The sequence below is a fragment of the Nerophis lumbriciformis genome, linkage group LG02 (assembly GCF_033978685.3).
Source record: "Nerophis lumbriciformis linkage group LG02, RoL_Nlum_v2.1, whole genome shotgun sequence".
In the NCBI taxonomy this organism is placed as follows: domain Eukaryota; kingdom Metazoa; phylum Chordata; class Actinopteri; order Syngnathiformes; family Syngnathidae; genus Nerophis; species Nerophis lumbriciformis.
The window spans coordinates 66880826-66906500 of NC_084549.2; the positions used below are offsets into that span (position 1 = coordinate 66880826).

General features: G+C 47.4%; 1 protein-coding gene across 3 annotated transcripts in view; it reads right to left on the reverse strand.

Annotated features, from left to right (window-relative positions):
* The window catches only part of LOC133610665 (cullin-9), a 43537-nt gene that overhangs the window by 10898 nt on the left and 6964 nt on the right, over positions 1-25675 (reverse strand). The window contains exons 2-32 of one of the 3 annotated variants that reach the window (XM_061967164.1): positions 23223-23888; positions 18773-18927; positions 18094-18699; positions 17891-18032; positions 17635-17825; positions 17366-17552; positions 17129-17287; positions 16829-17027; positions 15734-15935; positions 15421-15611; positions 15160-15356; positions 14935-15083; positions 10108-10196; positions 9895-10000; positions 9594-9821; positions 9429-9519; positions 9188-9359; positions 8997-9102; positions 8825-8920; positions 8571-8746; positions 8349-8482; positions 6075-6260; positions 5259-5386; positions 2847-3029; positions 2618-2775; positions 2351-2546; positions 2082-2274; positions 1823-1968; positions 1639-1765; positions 1370-1575; positions 1079-1314 (exon numbers count right to left, since the gene is read on the reverse strand). In XM_061967164.1, the coding sequence (XP_061823148.1) occupies positions 1079-1314; positions 1370-1575; positions 1639-1765; positions 1823-1968; positions 2082-2274; positions 2351-2546; positions 2618-2775; positions 2847-3029; positions 5259-5386; positions 6075-6260; positions 8349-8482; positions 8571-8746; positions 8825-8920; positions 8997-9102; positions 9188-9359; positions 9429-9519; positions 9594-9821; positions 9895-10000; positions 10108-10196; positions 14935-15083; positions 15160-15356; positions 15421-15611; positions 15734-15935; positions 16829-17027; positions 17129-17287; positions 17366-17552; positions 17635-17825; positions 17891-18032; positions 18094-18699; positions 18773-18927; positions 23223-23888 (6001 nt within the window). Of the gene's footprint in view, positions 1-1078; positions 1315-1369; positions 1576-1638; positions 1766-1822; positions 1969-2081; positions 2275-2350; positions 2547-2617; positions 2776-2846; positions 3030-5258; positions 5387-6074; positions 6261-8348; positions 8483-8570; positions 8747-8824; positions 8921-8996; positions 9103-9187; positions 9360-9428; positions 9520-9593; positions 9822-9894; positions 10001-10107; positions 10197-14934; positions 15084-15159; positions 15357-15420; positions 15612-15733; positions 15936-16828; positions 17028-17128; positions 17553-17634; positions 17826-17890; positions 18033-18093; positions 18700-18772; positions 18928-23222; positions 23889-25675 lie in introns of all 3 variants that reach the window. The other 2 variants (XM_061967171.2, XM_061967154.2) reach the window with 2 other exon arrangements.

The following is a 25675-nucleotide window of genomic DNA, read 5'->3' on the forward strand; positions in this document are numbered from 1 at the left end:
TTGCAGTGTGTATATAAAACATATTACATATTATGAAGGTGTCTGTTACTACATTATATATATACTTGCAGTGTGTATATTGTACATATTACATATTGTTATGAAGGTGTCTGTTACTACATTATATACATACTCGCAGTGTTTATATAAAACGCTGATGGAGGGTTTTGAAGTTGTTTTAGAGGCTTTGAAGGAGACAACCGTGACTGTCTTTAAGTCGCAACTTCTAAGCGTTTTTTATCATCTTTAAAATCCACCCCCCAAAAAAGACTTGTGTGTTCTTGTCTCTCATGATTGTGGAAATTCCCCAAAAAAGTGCAGTTCCCCTTTAAAGTTCTTTGAAACCACACGCTTTCTGATATTTTCAGTTCAAAGCTGTCATAAGCTGTCAGCCATAATCATTAAATGATATCCAAAGAAGGCGTGAAATATCTTGAGTTGCATGTTATGAGCCAATGTCATAATTTAATTTCACCTTGCACATCTAAACAAACCTTTGCGCGATATTCAATTGTTTTGAGTTTGACCAGTATATCTTATAGCAAAATGACAAAGATTCTTAAAAATGTTACATTACTTTTTTTTTTTCCTCCCTCACCTTCCCCCCGTTGTTTACCTGTATCTCACCTTTTTTTGTAAGGGGCGCCGGAAGTTGGCAGACCCGTCAGCGATCCTGTTCTGTCTCCCTGTTATGTTTGATCCTGTTCTGTCTCCCTGTAATTAATGTCTGTCTGATCTTGAATGGGATTGTGCTGAAAATGTTAATTTCCCCTCGGGGATTAATAAAGTATTTCTGATTCTGATTCCTGTGTAATTTCCACATGTTTTATTTTGTTAAATTCTACGGAAGAATATTTATTTCTTATATTTGTTTTCCAAAAAGTATTTTCTCTATGCTACGTGCTTCTTAAGACCTCACTGTCGGCTTTGTAACGTCACGTTACCTCCAAACTAAACAAAATTGATGCTAATCCACCTTTTTGTTCTCTTTCTTCCAAATAAGAATCGCTAAGAGAACCGATAAGGAACAGAATCGAAAGTGCAGTCGGAACCGGAAAAATGGTCCCTACATACTAACACACGCCTGATGTCGGCGGTCTCAGTCCTGGTGAAGGACAGCTGGGCGTGGCCCTTCTGCGGCGTGGCCGGGTCCTCTGGGAGGAACTCCACAATGTGGGGATTGTCCGCGTTGCGGCGCACGCAACCTTTGCTGATGACGTGCATGATGCAGGACAGCACGTCCCCCGCGCTGCAGCTGAAGGGACCGGGACCGGGAGGCTGGACCGCTTCCCGTTTCTGACAGGAGTCCAGAACCTGTGGCGGCCACAACGTGTCAGAGGCCCCCTGGCGTGCTCGTGTGTCATCTCACCTTGAAGACCAGGTTGTCGATGTGCATCTCCTTCTCCTGCTTGAGGATGTTGACGATCACGCAGTAGATGACGTTCCTCTTCCTCTCCAAAGTGGCGGCCGCGTCCTCGTCCACGTTCAGGTACGTCTGCTTGGGCTGCAGCTGGACACGTTTGGCCACGCCCACCTGGATGTCGGACGCCACCTGTTGCTTCAATTGCAACACGCCTGCAAATACGGAGGAAGTGCGGTGAGCCACAGCCTGTGTGTGTATGTGTATGTGTGTGTGACCTTGGCAGGGGTCCTCAGCATGGCTGCAGCTGAGTGGTCCTCCATCGTCAATAAGAGGCTGCAGAGCGTGAAGCACGAAGTCTTTGGAAAGGCCGCACGCCTTCAGCACAGAGGCCACACCCACCTCCTGCAGAGCAACACCTGTGTGTTACACGTGGCTGGTGTGTGTGCGTGCGTGTGTTACCTGTTGTGTGTTAAAGTGCAGCAAGATGAACATCTGCAGCGTGGACACGTGGAGCGTGCAGCAGCCAAATCGGAGCTCAGCATGACCGAGCCACGTCCACTGGAGTCGACGAGGCTTGGAGTGACGCACGCTGTACATGGACTGACCTACACACACACACACTCACACACACACACGTACACACACACAGAGAGAGAAGTCTTGCTACGCAATGGCGGTTCTTCCAAGCCAGCAAGTGGGCGGGGTCAGCACTACTCACTGTGTGTGTAGAAGTGGGTGAAGCGAGTCAGGTAGGCGCACAGTTCAGATGGGAAATGTTCTGAAGGCTCATCCAGGAAGCAGAGAGAGGAGATGGTCCAGCAGCGTGGAGACAGAACCAGGACCTTGACATCTGCTTCCTCCTCGGACTCCACAAAGCCGTCCCCTTCCTCCTCCTCCTCCTCTTCCTCCATCTGTGGTCAACACAAAAGAGGCTCTCGTGAAAACGTGCCAGCGAGGGCTTCTGAGGTCCAGGTGAAGGTTGCGGACCTGCTGGTTGTGTAGCGTGCGGTCCAGCTGCTGCAAGTGGTACAGGTGGAACTCCTGCTGCAGGTCGGTGGACTCGCTCAGGTTCTTCAACATCTGCTGGGGGAAGCGATTCGGAAAGCAGGAGCCCAGCTGCTCCACCACGGAACGTTCCAGCCACACGTTGGTCTGCGCCAAGAGCCGGTCGGCCATGTAGTACCTGCACACACGCCGACCGCTAGTTAGTTGTCTTCGTCGTCGCCGCCCGGTAACCTGGTGCCGTGTGATCACCTGAAGAAATGCTCGAAGGTGTTGGCGAGCTCCAGGCCAGACAGGAAGAGCATGGGCTCCAAGAACTGCTGCAGCTTCTCCAGAGTCTCCACGCTGCCAAAAAGCGAGCTGCCGCTCTGCAGCAACTGGTCCACGTACTGAGCGAACCTCTCGCTCACCTGCACGCCACCGCCATTGGTTCAGTGGAGAGGTTCCACAGCGAATGAAGGACTTAGGGAGGCGGACTTACGTGCATGGCTCTGAGGATGGACAGCTGCAGTAAGGCAGCAGAGAAGCCGTGACGCAGGGCCAGGACAAAGGCGGTCTGCTGGCCAAACAGTTCCTCCATGGCGCTCTTCAGCCGCAGGTACAGAGTTCGATAACGTTCCACAAAGTCAGGAAGATCGCAGCTGGACTCCAGGAACTTCTTCACCTGCACATTGAAGATACATGACATCAGTCCATGTTAGAATAATCATGTATATGTATTATCACACAAGTTTAGCATGCTTAATGTCCGTTGCTATATTTATTAGCTATTGTGCTCAAACTGTATTTTTCCTGTCTGTGCAAGGACAAAACTTCTTGTCTGAAGGGTGGCCTCAGCCGCAGATGTTATCTTTGTTTTAGCCCGCTAACAGCCAAGGACTTCAAGGACCTCAACGAAGATAAGACGACAGCACGCAGACAAAGCAGAGACAAGGAGAAATCACAAGGCCCCAGCACATTCCGTCACGTACTGTGCGTACTGGACCTGCTTTGCATGATATATGTGACCACTCCTTTTAGAGGCGGCCTCAGTGATGTTGGCTAGGGAACTCCTGAATAAATAGAGGGGCGCGGCAGCTGTACCTTAGAGCAGTGGTTCTCAAATGGGGGTACGCGTACCCCTGGGGGTACTTGAAGGTATGCCAAGGGGTACGTGAGATTTTTTTTAAATGTCTGTCAAAAAGAACTGTGAAAAGAAATTAAACAATGCAATATTCAGTGTTGACAGCTAGATTTTTTGTGGACAAGTTCCATAAATATTGATGTTAAAGATTTCTTTTTTATGAAGAAATGTTTAGATATAAGTTAATGAATCCAGATGGATCTCTATTACAATCCCCAAAGAGAGCACTTTAAGTTGATGATTACTTCTATGTGTAGAAATCTTTATTTATAATTGAATCACTTGTTTATTTTTCAACAAGTTTTTAGTTATTTTTATATCTTTTTTTCCAAATAGTTCAAGAAAGACCACAACAGTTATACAATTTAATAAATCAGAAACTGATGACATAGTGCTGTATTTTACCGTATTTTCCGCACTATTAGCCGCACCTAAAAACCACAAATTTACTCAAAAGCTGACAGTGCGGCTTATAACCCGGTGCGCTTTATATATGGATTAATATTAAGATTCATTTTCATAAAGTTTCGGTCTCGCAACTACGGTAAACAGCCGCCATCTTTTTTCCCCGTAGAAGAGGAAGTGCTTCTTCTTCTACGGCAAGCAACCGCCAAGGTAAGCACCCGCCCCCATAGAAGAGGAAGCGCTTCTTCTTCTACTGTAAGCAACCACCCGCCCCCGTAGAAGAAGAAGAAGCGCGCGGATATTACGTTTCATTTCCTTTGTGTGTTTACATCTGTAAAGACCACAAAATGGCTCCTACTAAGCGACAGGATTCCGGTTCATGAAAAGACGCAATCTCTCCATCCGCACACGGACTACTATTTCACAGCAACTGCCTAAAGACTTTCAAGAAAAGCTGGCTACTTTCCGTGCATATTGTAAAAACAAGATAGCTGAAAAAAAGATCCGGCCAGAGAACATTATCAACATGGACGAGGTTCCACTGACTTTTGATATTCCTGTGAACCGCACTGTGGATACAACGGGAGCACGTACGGTGAATATTCGCACCACAGGGAATGAGAAGTCATCCTTCACTGTGGTTCTAGCTTGCCATGCTAATGGCCAGAAACTTCCACCCATGGTGATATTCAAAAGGAAGACCTTGCCAAAAGAGACCTTTCCAGCCGGCGTCATCATAAAAGCTAACTCGAAGGGATGGATGGATGAAGAAAAGATGAGCGAGTGGTTAAGGGAAGTTTACGCGAAGAGGCCGGGTGGCTTTTTTCACGCAGCTCCGTCCATGTTGATATACGACTCCATGCGCGCCCACATCACGCTGGTTTTTAATATATTATTAAAGTTTGACTGACCTATCTGACTGTTTTTTTGACATTCCCTTTAGCGCAGTTAGATGCGGCTTATAACACGGGGCGGCTTATAGGTGGACAAAGTTTTGAAATATGCCGTTCATTGAAGGCGCGGCTTATAACCCAGGGCGGTTTATGGTGCGGAAAATACGGTACTTCTTTATCTTTTTTTTTCTCAACCAAAAATGCTTTGCTCTGATTAGGCGGTACTTCAATTAAAAAAATGTTCACATGGGGTACATCACTGAAAAAAGGTTGAGAACCACTACCTTAGAGCGTAGGGCGAGACTGTGACTAAGTGTGCAGCTCCATGCGTTCTCCTCATGAGCTAAATTGAACTCTGTCTCTGCATGATTCCTTGCTTCTTGTCTGATTAATAGATGTCATCAGTGTTTGAACCTGATAGTCCAACCACACGCTGGCGGTGAAGTCGTCACACATCCAATTGTTGCCTCACCTGCTGCTGCACCACCTCCTGCCAACAGAGGGCGATGTCTGCGATGCTGCTGCTCTTCTCTTTTGGCTTCACTGACGAAGCTGAAGTGGACGCCGTTGCAGGATCCTTGTTTTTGGCTTCTTTGCCATCTGGAAACAGAAAATGGAAAAACAGATTATTGGTGGAATGTAATGGCAAAATTATATTTTAGTAATCTCTTGTCTAAAACCACAATGTGAGTCTAAGTTGTTGCATGTGCGGCTTTGTCTTCACTGCATTGGTCTGGTTTTTGTCCTAAAATAAGACCTTTTTATGACCCCTATGCATTCTTGGAGCCCATTGGGGATATCTTCAAACCCCCACCTACGGTACTCCGTGAATAGGACAAAAACTGCGGTAAAGTTGGGAGATCACTAATGTATGTTCTATTTGTCCTTTGTCAAAGGTTACTCTCCAAACGGATATTTTTTTATGATGGATGTTGTTAAACTGCCTTACCCAAAGCTTAACCAATCATTCTTGTCCACAGTTTGTATTTGACAATCTTCTTCTCTCTCCCATTCCCAGGAGACAGGACATTTGAGCAAAACTCCTCCCTTATCACCAAAAGCTATGTAACATTTTTTGGTCCCTCTCTCTCTCTCACTTCTTCCTCTCCTTTTTTCTGTAGCAGCGTAAAACAATGTTCCTTTGTAATCTGATGTTATTTGAGCTATCAAATAAATATTTAACAGACCTTTGTTTTTTTCTGGACGTTACTTTACCGAACATGAAAAATTCCAAAACAGGAACGACGGCACTCATTTAATACCAAATGATACTTAAATCCTTGCTCACTTGACTTGACGGGAGGTTTTAGCTGCTCGCCGTCGGACCGGCTTGTGTCCACGTGAACCAACAGGTGCGTCAGGCGTCTCACACGGGAGTTGAAGATGGCCGCCCTGCCTTTGCAGCGGTGGGCGAAGTCAGAGTTGTCCAGGTACTCGCTGAGCAGCCACAACAGTGGACTGGTGGCAGAGGATTCTGGAAGGTAACGCATGGAGTGAAATTACTGTCAAAACTCCACAGACACACAAAAATGTTTTTACTCACACACACAACGATTCACAAGTAAATTAAACAATATACTGCAAGTAAAATAAATTATTTACAAGATTAAAAAAATACTTTCTTCAATTAAAAAAGCGATCCCAGAGTGGACTTGGGCAATATGTTGATTTTATCGATAAATTCAAATTTTTTATGCTTAATTTCCTTAGCGGAGATTCACACGCTAAAAACAGGACTAATGCTAACGAGCGCTGGCATTAAGCCCTGCTAAAAAGGCTATACAAGTCAACTTTGATTGATTGTATTAATGTTTTATTATTACAATATATTAATCTAATACATTTTTTTGTTCTATTAGTTATACATTTACAACATTATTGAAAATGGAATTGTGCTAAAGGTAAGATGCTCTGTCATTTCAAAATTACTTATCAACTTCTTTTTCTTTCTTATTTTTGGCGGACGGCACCATGCGCAAATAACAGTAGCTTTGACAACCTTAAATTGACTGAGCAGCACCACCTGTTGTTGTGGAGTGCAAATTGCGGGTGCTCTAAGTGCAAGTGTGTGGATTGGACATATTACTGCCAAAAAGTTTTAACTTGAAGAAAATTGTTTTTATACTTGCGAATCGTTTTTGTCTTTGCAGAAAACTATTTTTCCACCTGCGAATCAGTTTTTTTTAGAGATGTCCGATAATATAGGACGGCCGATATTATCGGCCGATAAATGCTCTAAAATGTAATATCGGAAATTATCGGTATCGGTTTCAAAATGATCGGCATCGGTTTCAAAAAGTAAAATGTATGACTTTTCAAAACGCCGCTGTGTACACGGACGTAGGGAGAAGTACAGAGCGCCAATAAACCTTAAAGGCACTGCCTTTGCGTGCCGGCCCAGTCACATAATATCTACGGCTTTTCTCACACACACACACACACACACACACACACACACACACACACACACACACACGTGAATGCAACGCATACTTGGTCAACAGCCATACAGGTCACACTGAGGGTGGCCGTATAAACAACTTTAACACTGTTACAAATATGCGCCACACTGTGAACCCACACCAACCAAGAATGACAAACACATTTCGGGAGAACATCCGCACTGAAACACAACATAAACACAACAGAACAAATACCCAGAACCCCTTGCAGCACTAACTCTTCCGGGACGCTACAATATACACTCCTAAACCCCTCCCCCCAACCCCACCCACCTCAAGCTCCTCATGCTCTCTCAGGGAGAGCATGTCCCAAATTCCAAGCTGCTGTTTTGAGGCATGTTAAAAAAAATAATGCACTTTGTGACTTCAATAATAAATATGGCAGTGCCATGTTGGCATTTTTTTTTCATAACTCGAGTTGATTTATTTTGGAAAACCTTGCTACATTGTTTAATGCATCCAGTGGGGCATCACAACAAAATTAGGCATAATAATGTGTTAATTCCACATATATCGGTATCGGTTGATATCGCTAGAGTTGGACAATATCGGAATATCGGCAAAAAAGCCATTATCGGACATCTCTAGTTTTTTTCATCCATCCATCCATTCATTTTCTACCGCTTAATCCCTTTGGGGTCGCGGGGGGCGCTGGAGCCTATCTCAGCTACAATCGGGCGGAAGGCGGGGTACACCCTGGACAAGTCGCCACCTCATCACAGGGCCAACACAGATAGACAGACAACATTCACACTTACTTTGGCAACATGGGCCAATTTTAGTGTTGCCAATCAACCTATACAGAAAATTGTTTTTCAATTAATCAAAGTTTATTCATATAGCCCTTAATCCCAAATGCCTCAAAGGGCTTCATAAACTACAACGACATCCCTGGATCTGATCCCACATCAGGGCAAGAAAAACTCAACCCAGTGGGAACAATGAGAAAATGTGACCACAGATGTGGGAACATTGTTTTTTAACTTGCAAATCACTGGACGTAAACAAAAACGTGTGTGTGTTTGGTGAGTTTTGGCATTAAATTAAGCTGCGAAGTAATGTGAACGGTAACGTGTGGTATAAAGTGTTTTTTTTTTTACCTGAAAAGGTGATTGTGTGCACGATAGGTGTGACCAGCGCCTCCCAGCAGGTTCGACCCAGAGCTTCAGCAGCTTCAGCATCTGGCAGGAAACGGTCTGCAAACATCTGCTCATGTTTGAGGGCGCTGTTGAGCCTGAGCACGCACACGCACAAATACACACACTTAGTGATGCAGCAACAGCAAGGCGAAGAACCTGCAGGACTTGGAGAAGGTGTGCTACTTATTAAAGAGCTGCAGCAGCTGCGTCTGCTCGTCCATCACTTCCTGACACCACGTGTGCGCCTTGGTGCTGTAGAACAAGAAGGTCCGACAGCACAGCTGCTCTTTGAACACGGGCCAGAACGTCGGCTTCGGCCCCAAAACCTCGAAACCGTGAACCCTCGTGTCGATGCCACCCTGCACAGAAGAGGTGCGGTCAGTGGGGAGCGGTGGGGACGGAGGACGGGCCTCACGGACATGAGCTCAAAGTCTGACCTGCTGGCATCTCTTGACGCGGATCTGTATGATGGACCAGAATTTGGTCATGTTCTCTAGAAGAATCACCCGATTGGCTGACGTGGTCACATTAACCTACACACACACACACACACAAACACAGTGGGCATCATGTGATCCAGTGTACGACAGCAGACCAGCTCGTCCTTACTGTGTTGAGTTCAGTGCTGATGTTGGCTGGGTCATCTCCACCCAGAACCAGGATCCGGGCCGGCATGTAGCTAGAGTCCTCGCTAGCCACCTGGATGGCCAACTGCCTACACAAACACACACACACCCACACACAGAAGTATGTTACAAGACTCTAGGCGGGAAGAGGGATGGCGTGGCAGCGTCAAGTACCGGATGATGACGCCTCTGTGCATGAAGATGTTGATGAAGTGCGAGCCGGTGGGTCCGTTGGACTCCCAGTACGTTTTACTGTTCTTGTCAGTTAGCTTGTTAGCTCGATGGTGATTGGACGACACCTCCACCTTCTCCCAACACTTCTCCTCCTTCAGCTCAACACTGGAACCTAAGCACCGGTCACAGAAGCGTGAGCAGAAGTCGAGGATGGCGCCAGAAGCTAAAATCAAAGTCTCACCTTGGCAAAGATTCCTGAGGAAGACGTCAAAGAAAGGAATGTTGATTGGCTGATGGCTGCGGCGATGCTCCTCAATCTGGCCCAATACCATCTGACGGCACACAGGAAGCAGAGTGAGGCACCGACTAAGGCGACAAAAGTGTCCTACATGTGTCTCTGCAGTACCTGGATGCAGCCAGCGAGGACGCTGGTGGTCATCTTCTTGTAGAGGCTGGCGTACTTCTCACAGTCGGTGACGAGGTCTCGCAGCTCAGCGACCAGCGGGAGGTTGGCGCCGTGTTTGTCCAGCGTCTTGAGCAGCGCCTCCTTGGTTCCCAGGCGGCACATGACCACGGCGTAGTCTTTGTTTAGAGACGCCAGGCGGTACAGGAAGCGGATGAACTGCTGCATCACCTGCGCACAGCACGGTGCCGGCGGTGCTGGTCAGCCATTTTCTGCTTCAGCGTTCCGCTCTGTTGGTCCTCACCTCTTTGTCGCTGAAAAAGGCCGTCATGGACGCCAGGCAGGGCTCGATGCTCTCGTGCCACGGGAGCGCATCCTCCTGGTAGCTGTCCAAAAACTTATTCAGGATTCTGGTATGAGCAAGAAACAAAAAGCAGAAGTCATTCAATCATTTATAAGTCACCAACAGATGGCGCCAGAGTAGCATGGCGAGGTAAGGTTCACAACATGTTTGTACCGGAGGATTGACAGCTGGACGGCCCGGTCCGCTCGGAGATGCTCCATCAGACGGACCAAGTCCTGAAAAGTGTCTCGATTCTGTGACACCTGAGAACACAAAAGATCAGAAACAATGAAGGAACATGAATAAGGGTTGAACCTACAGATGTCGATAAATGCTTTAAAGGGGAACATTATCACCAGACCTATGTAAGCGTCAATATATACCTTGATGTTGCAGAAAAAAGACCATATATTTTTTTAACCGATTTCCGAACTCTAAATGGGTGAATTTTGGCGAATTAAACGCCTTTCTAATATTCGCTCTCGGAGCGATGACGTCACAACGTGGCGTCACATCGGGAAGCAATCCGCCATTTTCTCAAACACCGAGTCAAATCAGCTCTGTTATTTTCCGTTTTTTCGACTGTTTTCCGTACCTTGGAGACATCATGCCTCGTCGGTGTGTTGTCGGAGGGTGTAACAACACGAACAGGGACAGATTCAAGTTGCACCAGTGGCCCAAAGATGCGAAAGTGGCAAGAAATTGGACGTTTGTTCCGCACACTTTACCGACAAAAGCTATGCTACGACAGAGATGGCAAGAATGTGTGGATATCCTGCGACACTCAAAGCAGATGCATTTCCAACGATAAAGTCAAAGAAATCTGCCGCCAGACCGCCATTGAATCTGCCGGAGTGTGTGAGCAATTCAGGGACAAAGGACCTCGGTAGCACGGCAAGCAATGGCGGCAGTTTGTTCCCGCAGACGAGCGAGCTAAACCCCCTGGATGTCTTGGCTCACACCGTCCCTTATGCCAGCGAAGATGATCAAGAGAAGAATATCGACCCTAGCTTCCCTGGCCTGCTGACATCAACTCCAAAACTGGACAGATCAGCTTTCAGGAAAAGAGCGCGGATGAGGGTATGTGTACAGAATATATTAATTGATGAAAATTGGGCTGTCTGCACTCTCAAAGTGCATGTTGTTGCCAAATGTATTTCATATGCTGTAAACCTAGTTCATAGTTGTTAGTTTCCTTTAATGCCAAACAAACACATACCAATCGTTGGTTAGAAGGCGATCGCCGAATTCCTCCCGTGTCGCTGGCTGTCGTGTCGTTTTCGTCTGTTTCGCTTGCATACGGTTCAAACCGATATGGCTCAATAGCTTCAGTTTCTTCTTCAATTTCGTTTTCGCTACCTGCCTCCACACTACAACCATCCGTTTCAATACATTCGTACCGGTAATCTGTTCCGCTTAAGTCGCTGAAACCCGAGCATGAATCCGAGCTAATGTCGCTATAGCTTGCTGTTCTTTCCGCCATGTTTGTTTGTGTTGGCTTCACTATGTGACGTCACAGGAAAATGGACGGGTGTTTATAACGATGGTTAAAATCAGGCACTTTGAAGCTGGTTAAAATGGTTAAAATTTTGAAAAAAACTTCGAAAAATATAATAAGCCACTGGGAACTGATTTTTAATGGTTTTAACAATTCTGAAATTGTCATTATGTTCCCCTTTAAAATGTAATATCGAAAATTATCGGTATCTGTTTCAAAAAGTAAAATCAGAATCAGAATCAGAATCAGCTTTATTGTCATTACGCAAGGTAACGAGATTGAGGCCATTCCATACAGTGCGATGTGTGCATGCTAGAAAAACAATGTGCAAATATATAAAAATATAAAAAATGTAGAAGTGCAATGAATATGGTGTGAAATGAATATATACATGAAAAAAACAAAAACAAAAACAGGGTGGTTGGTGGAATGGGTTATTGCACCGAAGAGAAGGCAGTTATGAGGGACAATGGGGCAGTCCGTTCAGGATGGTTATGGCCCTGGGGAAGAAGCTGTTCTTTAGCCTGTTTGTTTTGGTTTTAATGCACCTGTAGCGCTTCCCAGAGGGCAGCAGGTGGAACAGGTCAGAGCCAGGGTGGGTGCTGTCCTTGATGATGGCACTGGCTCTGTTGAGGCAGCGGGAGGTGTAGATGTCCGTCAGAGAGGGGAGAGGGCGGCCGATGATCTTCTGAGCCGTCTTGACCACTCTTTGCAGCCTCTCCCTGTCTGCTGCAGTGCAGCTGCCGTACCATACCGTAATACAGTAGGTCAGCAGGCTCTCGATGGACGAGCGGTAGAAGGTCAGCAGCAGGTCAGGCTTCAGGTTGTACTTCCCGAGGACTCTAAGGAAGTGTAGCCGCTGCTGAGCCTTCTTGATGATTGATGTGGTGTTGACTGTCCAGGAGAAGTCATTAGAGATATGGACTCCAAGGTACCTGAAGGTGTGGACCCTCTCTACACGCTCGCCGTTGATGTAGAGGGGGGCAGGGTCGGTGCTGCTCCTCCTGAAGTCGACGATGATCTCTCTGGTCTTGCTGGTGTTGAGAGCGAGGTTGTTCTCCGAAGACCAGGCCGTCAGCTTCAGGACCTCCTCTCTGTAGGCAGCCTCGTCACCCCTGGAGATGAGCCCGACCACTGTGGTATCGTCGGCGAACTTGACGGTAAGGTTGTCACTGTGGGCCGGACTGCAGTCATGGGTGTAAAGGCAGTAGAGGAGGGGGCTCAGCACACAGCCCTGTGGGGAGCCGATGCTCAGCGTGCGGGAGGATGAGAGGTGCGGGCCAAGTCTCACATTCTGGGGTCGGTCCGTTAGGAAGTCCCTTATCCAGGCGTTTGTGAGAGGGGGGAGGCCAAGAGTGTCCAGTTTATTGCAGAGTCTGTCCGGGATTATTGTATTGAAGGCAGAGCTATAGTCCACAGAGAGCATCCGGACGTAGCTCTGCTGCTGCTCCAGGTGGTTCAGAGCAGAGTGGAGAGCAACAGCGATGGCGTCCTCTGTGGACCTGTTCACCCGGTATGCGAACTGGTGGGGGTCGAAGTCTGGAGGGATATGGTCCTTGATGTGCTGGAGAACAAGTCGCTCGAAGCACTTCATGATTACCGGAGTGAGGGCCACTGGTCGGTAATCATTCAGGCTGGTGATGGGAGACTTCTTCGGCACCGGGATTATTGTAGATGACTTCAGGCAGGATGGGATGACTGCCTGAGCCAGGGCAAAAATGTATGACTTTTTAAAACGCCGCTGGGTACACGGACGTAGGGAGAAGTACAGAGCGCCAATAAACCTTAAAAGGCACTGCCTTTGCGTGCCGGCCCAGTCACATAATATGTACGGCTTTTCACACACACACACAAGTGAATGCAACCATACTTGGTCAACAGCCATACAGGTCACACTGAGGATGGCCGTATAAACAACTTTAACACTGTTACAAATATGCGCCACACTGTGAACCCACACCAAACAAAAATGAGAAACACATTTCGGGAGAACATCCGGCACCGTAACACAACATAAACACAACAAAACAAATACCGAGAACCCTTTACAGCACTAACTCTTCCGGGACGCAACAAAATACACCTCCCGCATCCAGCGGGGCATCACAACAAAATTAGGCATAATAATGTGTTAATTCCACGACTGTATACATCGGTAATTAAGAGTTGGACAATATCGGAATATCGGCAAAAAAGCCATTATCGGACATCTCTAGTTGAACCTATTCTTGCTCTTTGCACAATCTTAAGACTTTGTCGCTTCAAACAGGGAGAAAGAGGTCTCACTCTGTGCATCACTGTCAGCACCTAAAGACATTTATTTAATTAACTGGACACAGTGAGCCCTCTTTCCACTCAGCCTCAATTTTTGTCTCGGTGTGCAGAGGCGAGACTGCCAGCTTTACACACACAGGAAGCACGGACAAAGAGCCTTGCAGCTCGCTAGTGCGAAGTTCCGCAAAGTAACAAAAATTAAAGCTACGAGCAGCTTTGCACGGGTCCTCACCCCCTTGCAATGTAGGGTTCACGCGAGTCCCACCCGACACCTCGACCCGCCAACAAAACTTTCAGGAAGATCAAAGCATGTGTAAGGAAGTTATGATAATTATAATTTTTCACCAGAAGGGGGCGATAAAGGCGCTGTAGTAGTTATGCAGTTGCGTTTCACCCAACACCCCAACCCACTAGAAAAAAATTCCGGATGATTGGAGCCTGTGGAAAGAAGGTCTGACAGTTATGATTTTTTACCAGAAGGGGGCAATAAAAGCGCTGTAGTAGTTACGCAGTTGCTCCCACCCAACACCCCAACCCATCATAAAACATATCGGGAAGATTGGAGCATGTGGACGGAAGTGCTGAGAGTTATATAAACATTTTCACCAGTAGGGGGCGATAAAGGCACTGTAGTAGTTATGCAGTTGGGTGCCATCCTCCACCCCGACCCGCCATCAAAACTTTTAGTAAGATCAGAGCATGAAGTTATGACAGCTAACATTTTTCACCACAAGGGGGCGATAAATGCGCGGCAGTATTCATGCCGTTGGATCCAACCCAACATTCCGACCCACCATAAAACATTTCAGGATGATTGGTGCATAACAGAAGTTAGAGTTATAATTTTTCACCACAAGGGGGCGATAGAGGAGCAGCAGTAGTTATGCAGTTGCTTCCCACCCAACACTCCAACCCACTATAAAAAATTTCAGGCAGATTGAAGCATGTGGACGGAAGAAATGACAGTTATAATTTTTCACCACGGGCTTTGCAGTATTCATGCTGTTAGGTCCCACCCAACACCTCATAAAAAATGCAGGCTGATTGGTGCATGTGGACAGAAGTTATGAGAGTTAGACTTTTTCACCACTAGGGGGCAATAAAGGTCATGCAGTTGCACCCTTCTCAACACCCCGACCCACCATTAAAATAGATAACCTAACCTAGTTTTTCCTACTGGGAAAAAAAAAGTACTTTCAGATGTTCAATATTTGTTTAAGTTAAAGTACCTGGACACGCTGGTCGTCCAGCTGTGAAGAAGGGTCACACAGCAGCTGCTCCAGGGTGAGGATGACTTCTTTAGTGGCCGTCATCTCCCTCAGACTCAGCAGCAACATCTGGAGCTGCGTGTCCTTCAGGTCCAACTGCTCGGGACGATCTGACAGAGACAAAAACTGACAGCTGAAACTGATGGGGGCGAGGCGAGTGAGGAAGAGGAGGATGAGGAAGGGTACCTTTGCTCTCCAGCTTGTGCACCATGAAGATGTGGTTGAGAGCTATGATGGCCAGCATCGTCTCGTTCTGGGACAGCATCAGGCACTTCTTCAGGACAGCGGTGACGTCGCAGGACACCAGCTGCTCAGCCAGACTCTTGTGGTTGGAGACGAGCATGACGATGACGAGGAGGCCGTTGCGCACCGCCGGCGTACACCTGCGGAGGCGCGGCGTGCTTGGTTAATGAAATGCCTTCCCGTCGCGCCCAAAGTCGAACTTACCCTTTGGTCTTCAGCATCAGGTCCACAGCGGCGGGGATGGACGCCAACAGACCCTTGGAGCCTTCTGGCGTGGCCGAGCCGATGCTGGCAAAGATCTCCAGCATCATCTGAGTGCCGGACTCCGAGAGGGCAAGAACGCTGCTGAGGCCGCACAGGTCGTGTTTACTGGCGCCGGTGATGACCTTCAGAGTCTGAAGACACTCCACATCAAGCACCTGGACGCTAATTGGCTGTGTGTGTGTGTGTGTGTGTGTGTGTGTGTGTGTGTGTGTGTGTGTGTGTGTGTGTGTGTGTGTGTGTGTGCGTGTCTCACCGCCAACGCCAGCTGTTGCACATGTGACATGTTGGAGAGCTCCTGCATGCACGTCAGTATAGCTTTGACTCCGCCCTCTGTGGCGAAGGGAACTCTCCACTCGTATCTCAGCATGAGCATGTGTGTGAGCCTCAACGTGCATGTCACCACGTTTCTGCAGGAGGAGCCCAGAAGCTCTACCAGCAGCTTCAGCACTTTGTCCCTGTTGGAGGACAACATTCAGAAGACAGCATCCATAAGAAAACCTTCCAACATCCACTGGAGGACCTTCCAACATCCACTGGAGGACCTTCCAACATCCACTGGAGGACCTTCCAACATCCACAAGACGCCCTTTCTCCAACGTCCACAAGACGCCCTTTCTCCAACGTCCACAAGACGCCCTTTCTCCAACGTCCACAAGACGCCCTTTCTCCAACGTCCACAAGACGCCCTTCCAACGTCCACAAGACGCCCTTCCAACGTCCTAAAGACGCCCTTCCAACGTCCAAAAGACGCCCTTCCAACGTCCAAAAGACGCCCTTCCAACGCCCAGAAGACGGCCTTCCAACGCCCAGAAGACGCCCTTCCAACGCCCAGAAGACGCCCTTCCAACGCCCAGAAGACACCATTTTAACATCCAGAAGACACCATTCTAACATCCAGAAGACACCATTCTAACATCCAGAAGACACCATTCTAATATCCAAAAGACACCATTCTAACGACCATAAGACATCATTCTAACGACCATAAGACAACCTTCTAACGACCATAAGACAACCTTCTAACGACCATAAGACAACCTTCTAACGACCATAAGACAACCTTCTAACAACCATAAGACAACCTTCTAACAACCATAAGACAACCTTCTAACAACCATAAGACAACCTTCTAACAACCATAAGACAACCTTCTAACAACCATAAGACAACCTTCTAACAACCATAAGACAACCTTCTAACAACCATAAGACAACCTTCTAACAACCATAAGACAACCTTCTAACAACCATAAGGCAACCATAAGACAACTTGCTCACAATGGTAAGACAACCTTCTAACAACCATAAGACAACCTAACTTCCATAGGACATGACAACATTGGTCTCACCGTATGCCCTGGACACCGTCGCTCCTCATAGAGTTCTTCTCCTGTGTCACCTTGTCCTCTAGCAACCTGGTGATGAAGATGACGCCAGCCAAGTTCTGGACAATGTCCCATCTGTAACCTCCTTTCCTGAGCATGTCCACCACCTCCCCCAACTTCTCCAGCAATGTCTTCTTGCCCAGGACACGAGGACAGTTAAAGACTGCAGATTAGCAGAAAGGGGAGCAAAGTGTCAAACATTTAATACGTACACTCCGGGTGTGGCAAGAAGAGCTGGTGCTGCTCTGGCTAAACTGGACTCACCCTTCATCTTCTCCTCCAGACCTTCAGGATATTTGCTGGAATCCTCCTGAGGAAACTCGCTCTCCGTGTCGGGGCTGCTGCATGCTGACTCAGCAGGAAGTTCCTTCTTGGCTCTCTTGGAGACTATCACAGAGGAGGCGCACACGCCTGCTGCTCCTTCTGCAAGGCAAACACATTTAGGGCGGTCAGAATGCTCTGAGCTCAGCAGCCTCAAGGAGCAGGAAGTGTCCTCCTCACCCGGCAGCTCTTCGTCCTCCAAACATCCTCCTCCTGATCTAAGGTAGTGTTTGCAGAAGGCGTGCGAGCAGAGCAGCTCGCTGAGGCAGGAAGACGGCAGGTGTTGCTTCAGGTAGTGTAGGACCTTCTTGGCCACGTCTCCAGGGACGAGCAGACTAATCAGCGCAGCGTCGTCAAGCTCCGCCTCCTGGGTTGAAAGATAACAAATCAGAGACGCCTTTCACATAATATTTGCCGGCATGCTATGAGTGGGTACACCGGAGACGCACCTGGTCGCCGAGGCTGAGCAAGAGGAGGTGGTTGACTTCATGTTGCTCCTTCCCTTCCAGCTTCTTGATGAAGAAGAGGACCTCCCACCACTCGGCACGGCTCAGAGCTGCGGGCTCCGTCTGCGGATTGTCGGCCAAGTAGGGCAGAGAGTAGAGGCCGCCGGGGGGTTTGGAGAAGATGGTCTGGCTGGCTGAGGGAACAAGAAGAACAAGAAGACGATGGAGCAAACGCAGACAGCCAAATATCACCTCCTACCTGAGGTAAGTCTGATGGTTTCCGTCAGGGAGGATGCCTTCTCCATGGTCTCCTTGTCGGCCGGACCACTGCTACCGCTTCCCAAAATCTCCACCATGTGCCAGTGGACCCAGTAAGTCCTGCGTAGAGCGTTCCAGTACACCTACACACCACAGCGTCAGTCCAGCTGAGTCCCCATTTCAGAAGGAACGAGACAAACTCACCTGAACGGGCGGCGAGCCGTCGTTGCTGTAGCGGAACTCTCCTTGGTCTCCTGCGCTCACTTCCTCGTAGTCCTCGAGCATGCGGAGCGCCATGCCACTCTTCAGGTTGTCCTGGACGTACTCCACGTAGGCCGAGCGACTGGCAAAATCGGAGCGTGTTTTGTAGCCATTCCCGGCCTTCTTCTTTGAGGCTGCGCCGCCATGCGGGCTGGCGTCCTGGGCGGCGCCGATCACAACGGGCAAGCTGCTGAAGCGAGGCTGGAAGATGGATCTCCAAATGGGCAGGGAGGCATCCGCCCCCTTCGCCCAAGCGCCGTCTCCTCTGTAGAGCGGGGCTGAGCCATGGGACAACTTGCGGTCCCAACCCATGACGCGCACCAGCTCGGAAATCAAGTTGGCCATGGCCATGGTGAACTCAAACTCACACTGGACACGAAGCCGCTCAGTCTGGTGGCTACAGGTGGAGGTGGACGAGGAAGACGCGGGGGAGCAGCTGGCTTCCTGTCTGTCGGAGCTGGAGTCCACACCCACCGTGTTGAGCTTGTCCATCAGCGAGGTGACGCACAGGTAACGCTTGACCAGAGAGAAGAGCAGCTTCCCTGGAATCTGGAGGCACACGAAAGCTAATTCATCAATCAGTTCACGGTAACGACCCTTCGCTCATTGGTTGCCAGGTCACCTGTGGCAGGTGGATGCTCTCAAAAGAGATGCCGTGCTCCTCAGAAGACGTGGTTTCAGCAAACAGTTCGAGCAGCGTGTAGCGGTTATCGAAGTCCATGTGTTGCTCGATGCCGTCCTGCTGGCTGAGCGACAGCAGCACGTAGGCTCGGCTGCCTGCGGACCACACGTCACATGACTTTAGTGGAGCTCTAAAAAAATGAGCGTCATCACGAGCTACATTCAAAGGCACCGCAAGCGTCGACACAATCAGACAAAGAATTCTGCTGGATCCAAGGGACTTTAAAGGGGAACATTATCACCAGACCTATGTAAGCGTCAATATATACTTGATGTTGCAGAAAAAAGACCATATTTTTTTAACCGGTTTTCGAACTCTAAATGGGTGAATTTTGGCGAATTAAACGCCTTTCTATTATTCGCTCTCGGAGCGATGACGTCACAACGTGACGTCCCATCGGGAAGCAATCCTCCATTTTCTCAAACACATTACAAACACCGAGTCAAATCAGCTCTGTTATTTTCCGTTTTTTCGACTGTTTTCCGTACCTTGGAGACATCATGCCTCGGAGGGTGTAACAACACGAACAGGGCCGGATTCAAGTTGCACCAGTGGCCCAAAGATACGAAAGTGGCAAGAAATTGGACGTTTGTTCCGCACACTTTACCGACGAAAGCTATGCTACGACAGAGATGGCAAGAATGTGTGGATATCCTGCGACACTCAAAGCAGATGCATTTCCAACTGGACTGGACAGATCAGCTTTCAGGAAAAGAGAGCGGATGAGGGTATGTCTACAGAATATATTAATTGATGAAAACTGGGCTGTCTGCACTCTCAAAGTGCATGTTGTTGACAAATGTATTTCATATGCTGTAAACCTAGTTCATAGTTGTTAGTTTCCTTCAATGCCAAACAAACACATACCGATCGTTGGTTAGAAGGCGATTGCCGAATTCGTCCTCGCTCTCTCCCGTGTCGCTGGCTGTCGTGTCGTTTTCGTCGGTTTCGCTTGCATACGGTTCAAACCGATATGGCTCAATAGCTTCAGTTTCTTCTTCAATTTCGTTTTCGCTACCTGCCTCCACACTACAACCATCCGTTTTAATACATGCGTAATCTGTTGAATCGCTTAAGCCGCTGAAATCAGAGTCTGAATCCGAGCTAATGTCGCTATACCTTGCTGTTCTAACCGCCATGTTTGTTTGTATTGGCATCACTGTGTGACGTCACAGGAAAATGGACGGGTGTATATAACGATGGTTAAAATCAGGCACTTTGAAGCTTTTTTTAGGGATATTGTGTGATGAGTCAAATTTTGAAAAAAACTTCGAAAAATAAAATAAGCCACTGCGTGGCGCAGTGGGAGAATGGCCGTGCGCGACCCGAGGGTCCCTGGTTCAATCCCCACCTAGTACCAACCTCGTCATGTCCGTTGTGTCCTGAGCAAGACACTTCACCCTTGCTCCTGATGGGTGCTGGTTAGCGCCTTGCATGGCAGCTCCCTCCATCAGTGTGTGAATGTGTGTGTGAATGGGTAAATGTGGAAGTAGTGTCAAAGCGCTTTGAGTACCTTGAAGGTAGAAAAGCGCTATACAAGTACAACCCATTTATCATTTATTTATCATTAATGGTTTTAACCCTTCTGAAATTGTGATAATGTTCCCCTTTAATCGTTGGTTCAGAACAAACATGGTGGCAGTTGCAAAGACCGGTGATCTGGCAAGACGTGCTCCCCTTTGGAATTCATGCACCTCTGCATCTGCGCATGAATCCAAGGAACGCAGAAAGGTAATTATTACATATTGAAGTTTTACGCTAGAGACGATCAAATGTACGATTTATTTGGTTATGGCCGGTGATGGCAGTAACGAGCTACAAGCTACTTTTTAAACCGATAGCGATTGGTGTACCGTAGCTATTTTTACACCCATGTAGCGACGTAACGTCCATAAAAGCTACAAGGAGAAAATAAGACTGCAAATCCATCCATCCATTACTGCTTGTCCCTACCGGAGTTTAAGGGAGAAAGGAGAAATACATACAGAGAAACTCAATGATTGGTTGGTTTACGTATGAGAAAATCCATGATGATTGGCAGGTTTACGTATGATGAGTCACGATTAGCTATGGTTGAGGCAAAACGTTACGGCAGGCCAATCAGAGGCAAGATAGAGCGGGTCATGACGCTTTAAAACCAGGAAACAAAATCAAAACATTGCCCGCAGCTGTGGCAGACACCACATTAGGCGAGGGTCTTGTTTAAACGTAGGTTTCTTTTTCGGGTGCTTCAATAGGCCATTTATCTGTACTTTTATTTAATTGACATTATTTTTAAACATTTTATAAACGTTCCGTTTTGTTGCGGCTAACTTGACAGTTCCCAGCTGTGTTAGCAAAGCGTTCAGGGAGGAGGGAGGCTAGGGCTGGGTCAATAAAACTATATCAATATATATTGCGATAGACATGTAATTGATATCAATCAATACAAAATATATATATCTTTTTTGGAGAATGAAGCACGGTTGGTTGCATGAACGAAGGCACTCGCGGTCTGTAAAGCTAGCAAAACAGGATGGGACATGCTAAACAGCCAATCACGTAACAGTATCAACTATCAAGTTAGGTTGCGCCAGCTCACTGTTGATTCTCTGCACGGAGTATAAAAATAAATTAAAAATGAGTGCCCCAGAGAGCGAAGAAATTGTAAATAAAACAGAAAAAGTCACATTGACGGTGTGGCAGCTTTTTGGATTTTTTTCAACCCACGTCCATCAACATGTGGGAACTAAAGTGCAGGACTGTATAAATAACAAAATATAACAAATGTACTACTTTAAAATATTAATTTGGTTCAATAATATTTAATCAATAATTACTGCATAACCCAAATTAATTTCCATACTTAAATAAAAATAACAGACCAAATTAAACGTTGCACAGCTGTAACTTCCTGGCACTAAACCTGCAGAAAATAGTTATTCTCAGGTTTCTCTAAGTTTACATTTTCACACTTTGCACTATTTTGTTAAACTTTATGAAGCATTTTTTACATATTCCTTATTTTTGCGCCTTCATTTTAAGAGCTTATTGTTACGTCTCCACTTCGAAAGCTTCTCCTCCCCTTCATCCCTATTGTACCGGCAGTTTTTAGCGCTTCCATAGCGACTCTACTGACATGTATAAGTTAGAACTGTACGCTACCTTGTATTAGAAATGGCAACAGCGGAGGATAAATTCCCCCCAACAAGAGAAGAGTGGAAAGGAAGGAGCTTATTGACGACGGCGCGGACCACAATGGCGGATGTGCACAAATTTGGGCAATTATGAGGATCCCAAATACACATCAGCAGGTACCAATAAGGTAAGCATAATACTGCGAAACAAAACACCAGATAATATGACTCCTAATAGGTGTCATTTGGGGTCCATCCATCCATTTTCTAGCGCTTGTCCCTGTCGGGGTCGCTGGAGCCTATCTCAGCTGCATTCGGGCGGTAGGCGGGGTACACCCTGGACGAGTCGCCACCTCATCACAGGGCCAACACAGATAGACAGACAACATTCACACTCACATTCACACACAAGGGCCAATTTTAGTGTTGGGGTCCTTATACACAAACCGTATTAATACCCGTATGTTGAAGCACAGTACATCTGACTAGGTAGCCGTATTGCTGCGCGTTCAAGCGGTGCGGCTTCGTCACGTACCAAAGTTCTACTGAAACATTTTGACAGATTTTTGAGCCCTGTGGGTAAGGTTCTATATTCTCAATGAAACATCAAAGTTTTGGTGTTGCTTGATTACGGGTACTTGCTAGCGTCATTCATTGAAGAGGGGGCGGGGTGTCCACTTGCAGTCCACACGTACTGTATCTCTTAAGATTGACTGCCATCTACTGATCACACCTATCATTACACCACTTACCAAATAAAATTGTTTCGAGGGTTGTAAGCACAACCAAAATTAATCCGTACATTAGGCGGACCAGGTTATAAGGCGCACTATCGATTTTTGAGAAAAAATGATTTTCAGTGCGCCTTATAGTCTGAAAAATACGGGCGCTTGCCCATCACTTGTTATGGAAAACCAAAAGCGCTCCCAGCATGCCTTGTGGCACTTGATTTGACATTTGAAGTCGACATTTACTGTAACGATTGGACTTGCGTGACAGTTTCCTTCAACGCGCAATTACGGTACACATTACACATGCGCAGAAGCAGGGGGTGCACCAGAACCAGCAAAGAGAACCTTTGGACACTTGTGCCTCAAGATGATTCTGGAAGAAGCATGGCCGGACGACAAGAACGAGAGAGTTTTTAGCGTTTGTCTCTCGGGGTCAAGACTCTGCGGTCCTTTTGGACGCCAATGATGTCCTTTTGATGATTGGCGAGGGCAGCCTAGAACTCCTGCTACACACGTAAGTGGTTACCACGGTGACGGCCTTACCTGCGTCGTGGGACGCCAGTGCTCGCAGCATCTTGCCGGCGCTGCGCCTGGTCTGCGTCTCCTTGTTGCACAGCAGCTCCATCAGCAGGTTGAGGGCGCCCGTCTCCTTGAAGACGCCCACCAGCGAGCCGATGCTGGCGTAGGCGCTCAGCACGTGGATGGTGTGCGTGATGCTGATGGACAGCTCGCTCTTTTTGGCCATCTGCTTCCTGGCACGACGCACCAGGTTCTTCACGTCCTCCTTCATGTCCAGCAGCTCGGTCTCGTCAAACGTGCCCTCGGCCGCGCACGCCTCTTCCTCGCCCTGCGTCTCCTGCGGCTGCAGAGGCCGCTGCGAGTCGGCTTTCCTCTTCCCCAGCAGCGAGGGGCAGTTGGCGTACACGTCCTCCATGGACATCCACATCAGGACGTTCTCCGATTTCACGTCCCCGGATGTGGAGCCGCCGGAACCGCCCGCCCCGGGGCTGACGCCGCCACCGGAGCCGGCGCAGTTGACCCCCCCGGATGCGGTTCCGTCGTCGACGGCGGCGAGGCACCAGCGAATCAGGTACTCGATCTGGCCGTCGTGGGTGCGGCGCTGGCGGATCAGCTCCTCGGGATACGCCTGCAAGCGCGGGCCGATCTGGACCAGCAGGTTCCCGTTGCGGCGTTCGCCCACCATGGTCACTGAGGAGACACAATGAAGACCACGTCACGTCAGCTTTTCAAACTACCTTCCCAAGACAGTCAAGCAGGTGGTTTTAACGCGTGGTTGCCCACTTCCTCCTTAACATGACTCCACACTTCCGCTCACGACAAGAACGGTCTTTTGGCCAACGTCTCGACTCCTTCCAGCACCAAACATGTGTTAGCTTCCAGAATGACAGGTTAAGAGCGGCGAGGAAGACCACGAAAGTTGTAAATTAAACATTTGGAGCCCCTTAGCGAGGACGATGAGAGTTTTCGATCATGTTTAGTGCTACATCGTCAGCGTTTAGGAGACACTAAGTATTTGTATTGAACCTTTTCGGTATGGGGGGTTCGGTTCGGAACGGAGGTGCACCGAACGAGTTTCCACACGGACATATTAAGTAGCGCACCGCACGTTGTGTAAACAATGCTAGCATGCTAGCTATGACCGGGCTACTACAAAATGCAAAAAGCCAGAGTTGGAAGACCCTCCTGCCTTGTTAAGATCTCCCGTTTGGGAACATTTCGGCTTCGCGGTGCGATACAACAATGGATAACATCGCTTCAACAAAGATAAAGACGAGCGTCGTGCAAACATCGCATTCAAGCAGCCTCTCCTCGGCGAGTCAGGCAGGGCTAAAGCAATAACAAATGCCGTTGGTGTTTTTATAGCAGCAGATTTAAGACCATATTGCATTAAAAACTAGATTTTGACCAACTTCTATGGTGGAAGAACAATGAGCCCATATATCCTCTTACTGTCAAGTTAGCCAGGCACTACCTCGCCATACCTGCTACCTGCGTGCCCAGCCAAAGGGTATTTTCCACAGCTGGAGACATTTTAAGGTCTGCTCTTTCTGCAGACAATGTGGATAAACTAATTTTTCTGGCAAAAAACATGAAAATTGAGTGAAAGTCACCAGGGTTAAAGGCTGGGGGGGGGGGGGAGTTAATCTGAGGCTGAGTTGACTTGAAACTGTTTAATGTTGCACTTTTTATTTAGAAGAAAAGTTTTGTCATTTTATTTAATCTGAGCAACAACTTGAAGCAGTTTAATGTTGCACTTAATATGTGGAAATGTTGCACTTTATATGTAGAAAGGTTTTGTTAAGAAACCAATTCTGAGCTTTATCTTATTTAGTTTTTATTTTATATATATTGACTGCATTAACCCTGGCAATGGACCCTGTGTGTATATGTATGTTATTGTTATGCTTAGCATAATCTGTTGTATTGATCAGCCTAGTGGTGGCTCACATGCATCACACACAGAGCTATTTTAAAGCAATGTTAAAAGGATAAAGCCATTGTTTACAAATTTTGGTAAATAAATAACCAGAAAATGTATTTTATGTTGTTTTCTTACTGTACCGAAAATGAACCGAACCGTGACCTCTAAACCGAGGTACGTACCGAACCAAAATTTTTGTGTACCGTTACACCCTTAGGAGACACGGTTTTGAACAACGGAAACAAGGGCGGACTTACCATTATTAGGCAAACACGGGCAGTTGCTTGGGCACCCGGGATTTCCAGGGGCCTCAAAACATCTCATTAAAAAAAAAAAAAAACTATCTGTAGGTTTTAAAATACTTCATCAATAGGGGTGTAACGATTGATCGATAGATTAATTTATTTTTCCTAAGATTCAAGTACTGTGAATTCCAGCCGTAATATTACTACTTTTTTCCTACGCTTTGAATCCTGCGGCTTATAAATCGGTGCGGCTAATTTAAGAACTTTTCGTTGCTGACGGCCATAATACAAAGAGTTAAAAAAAAAAC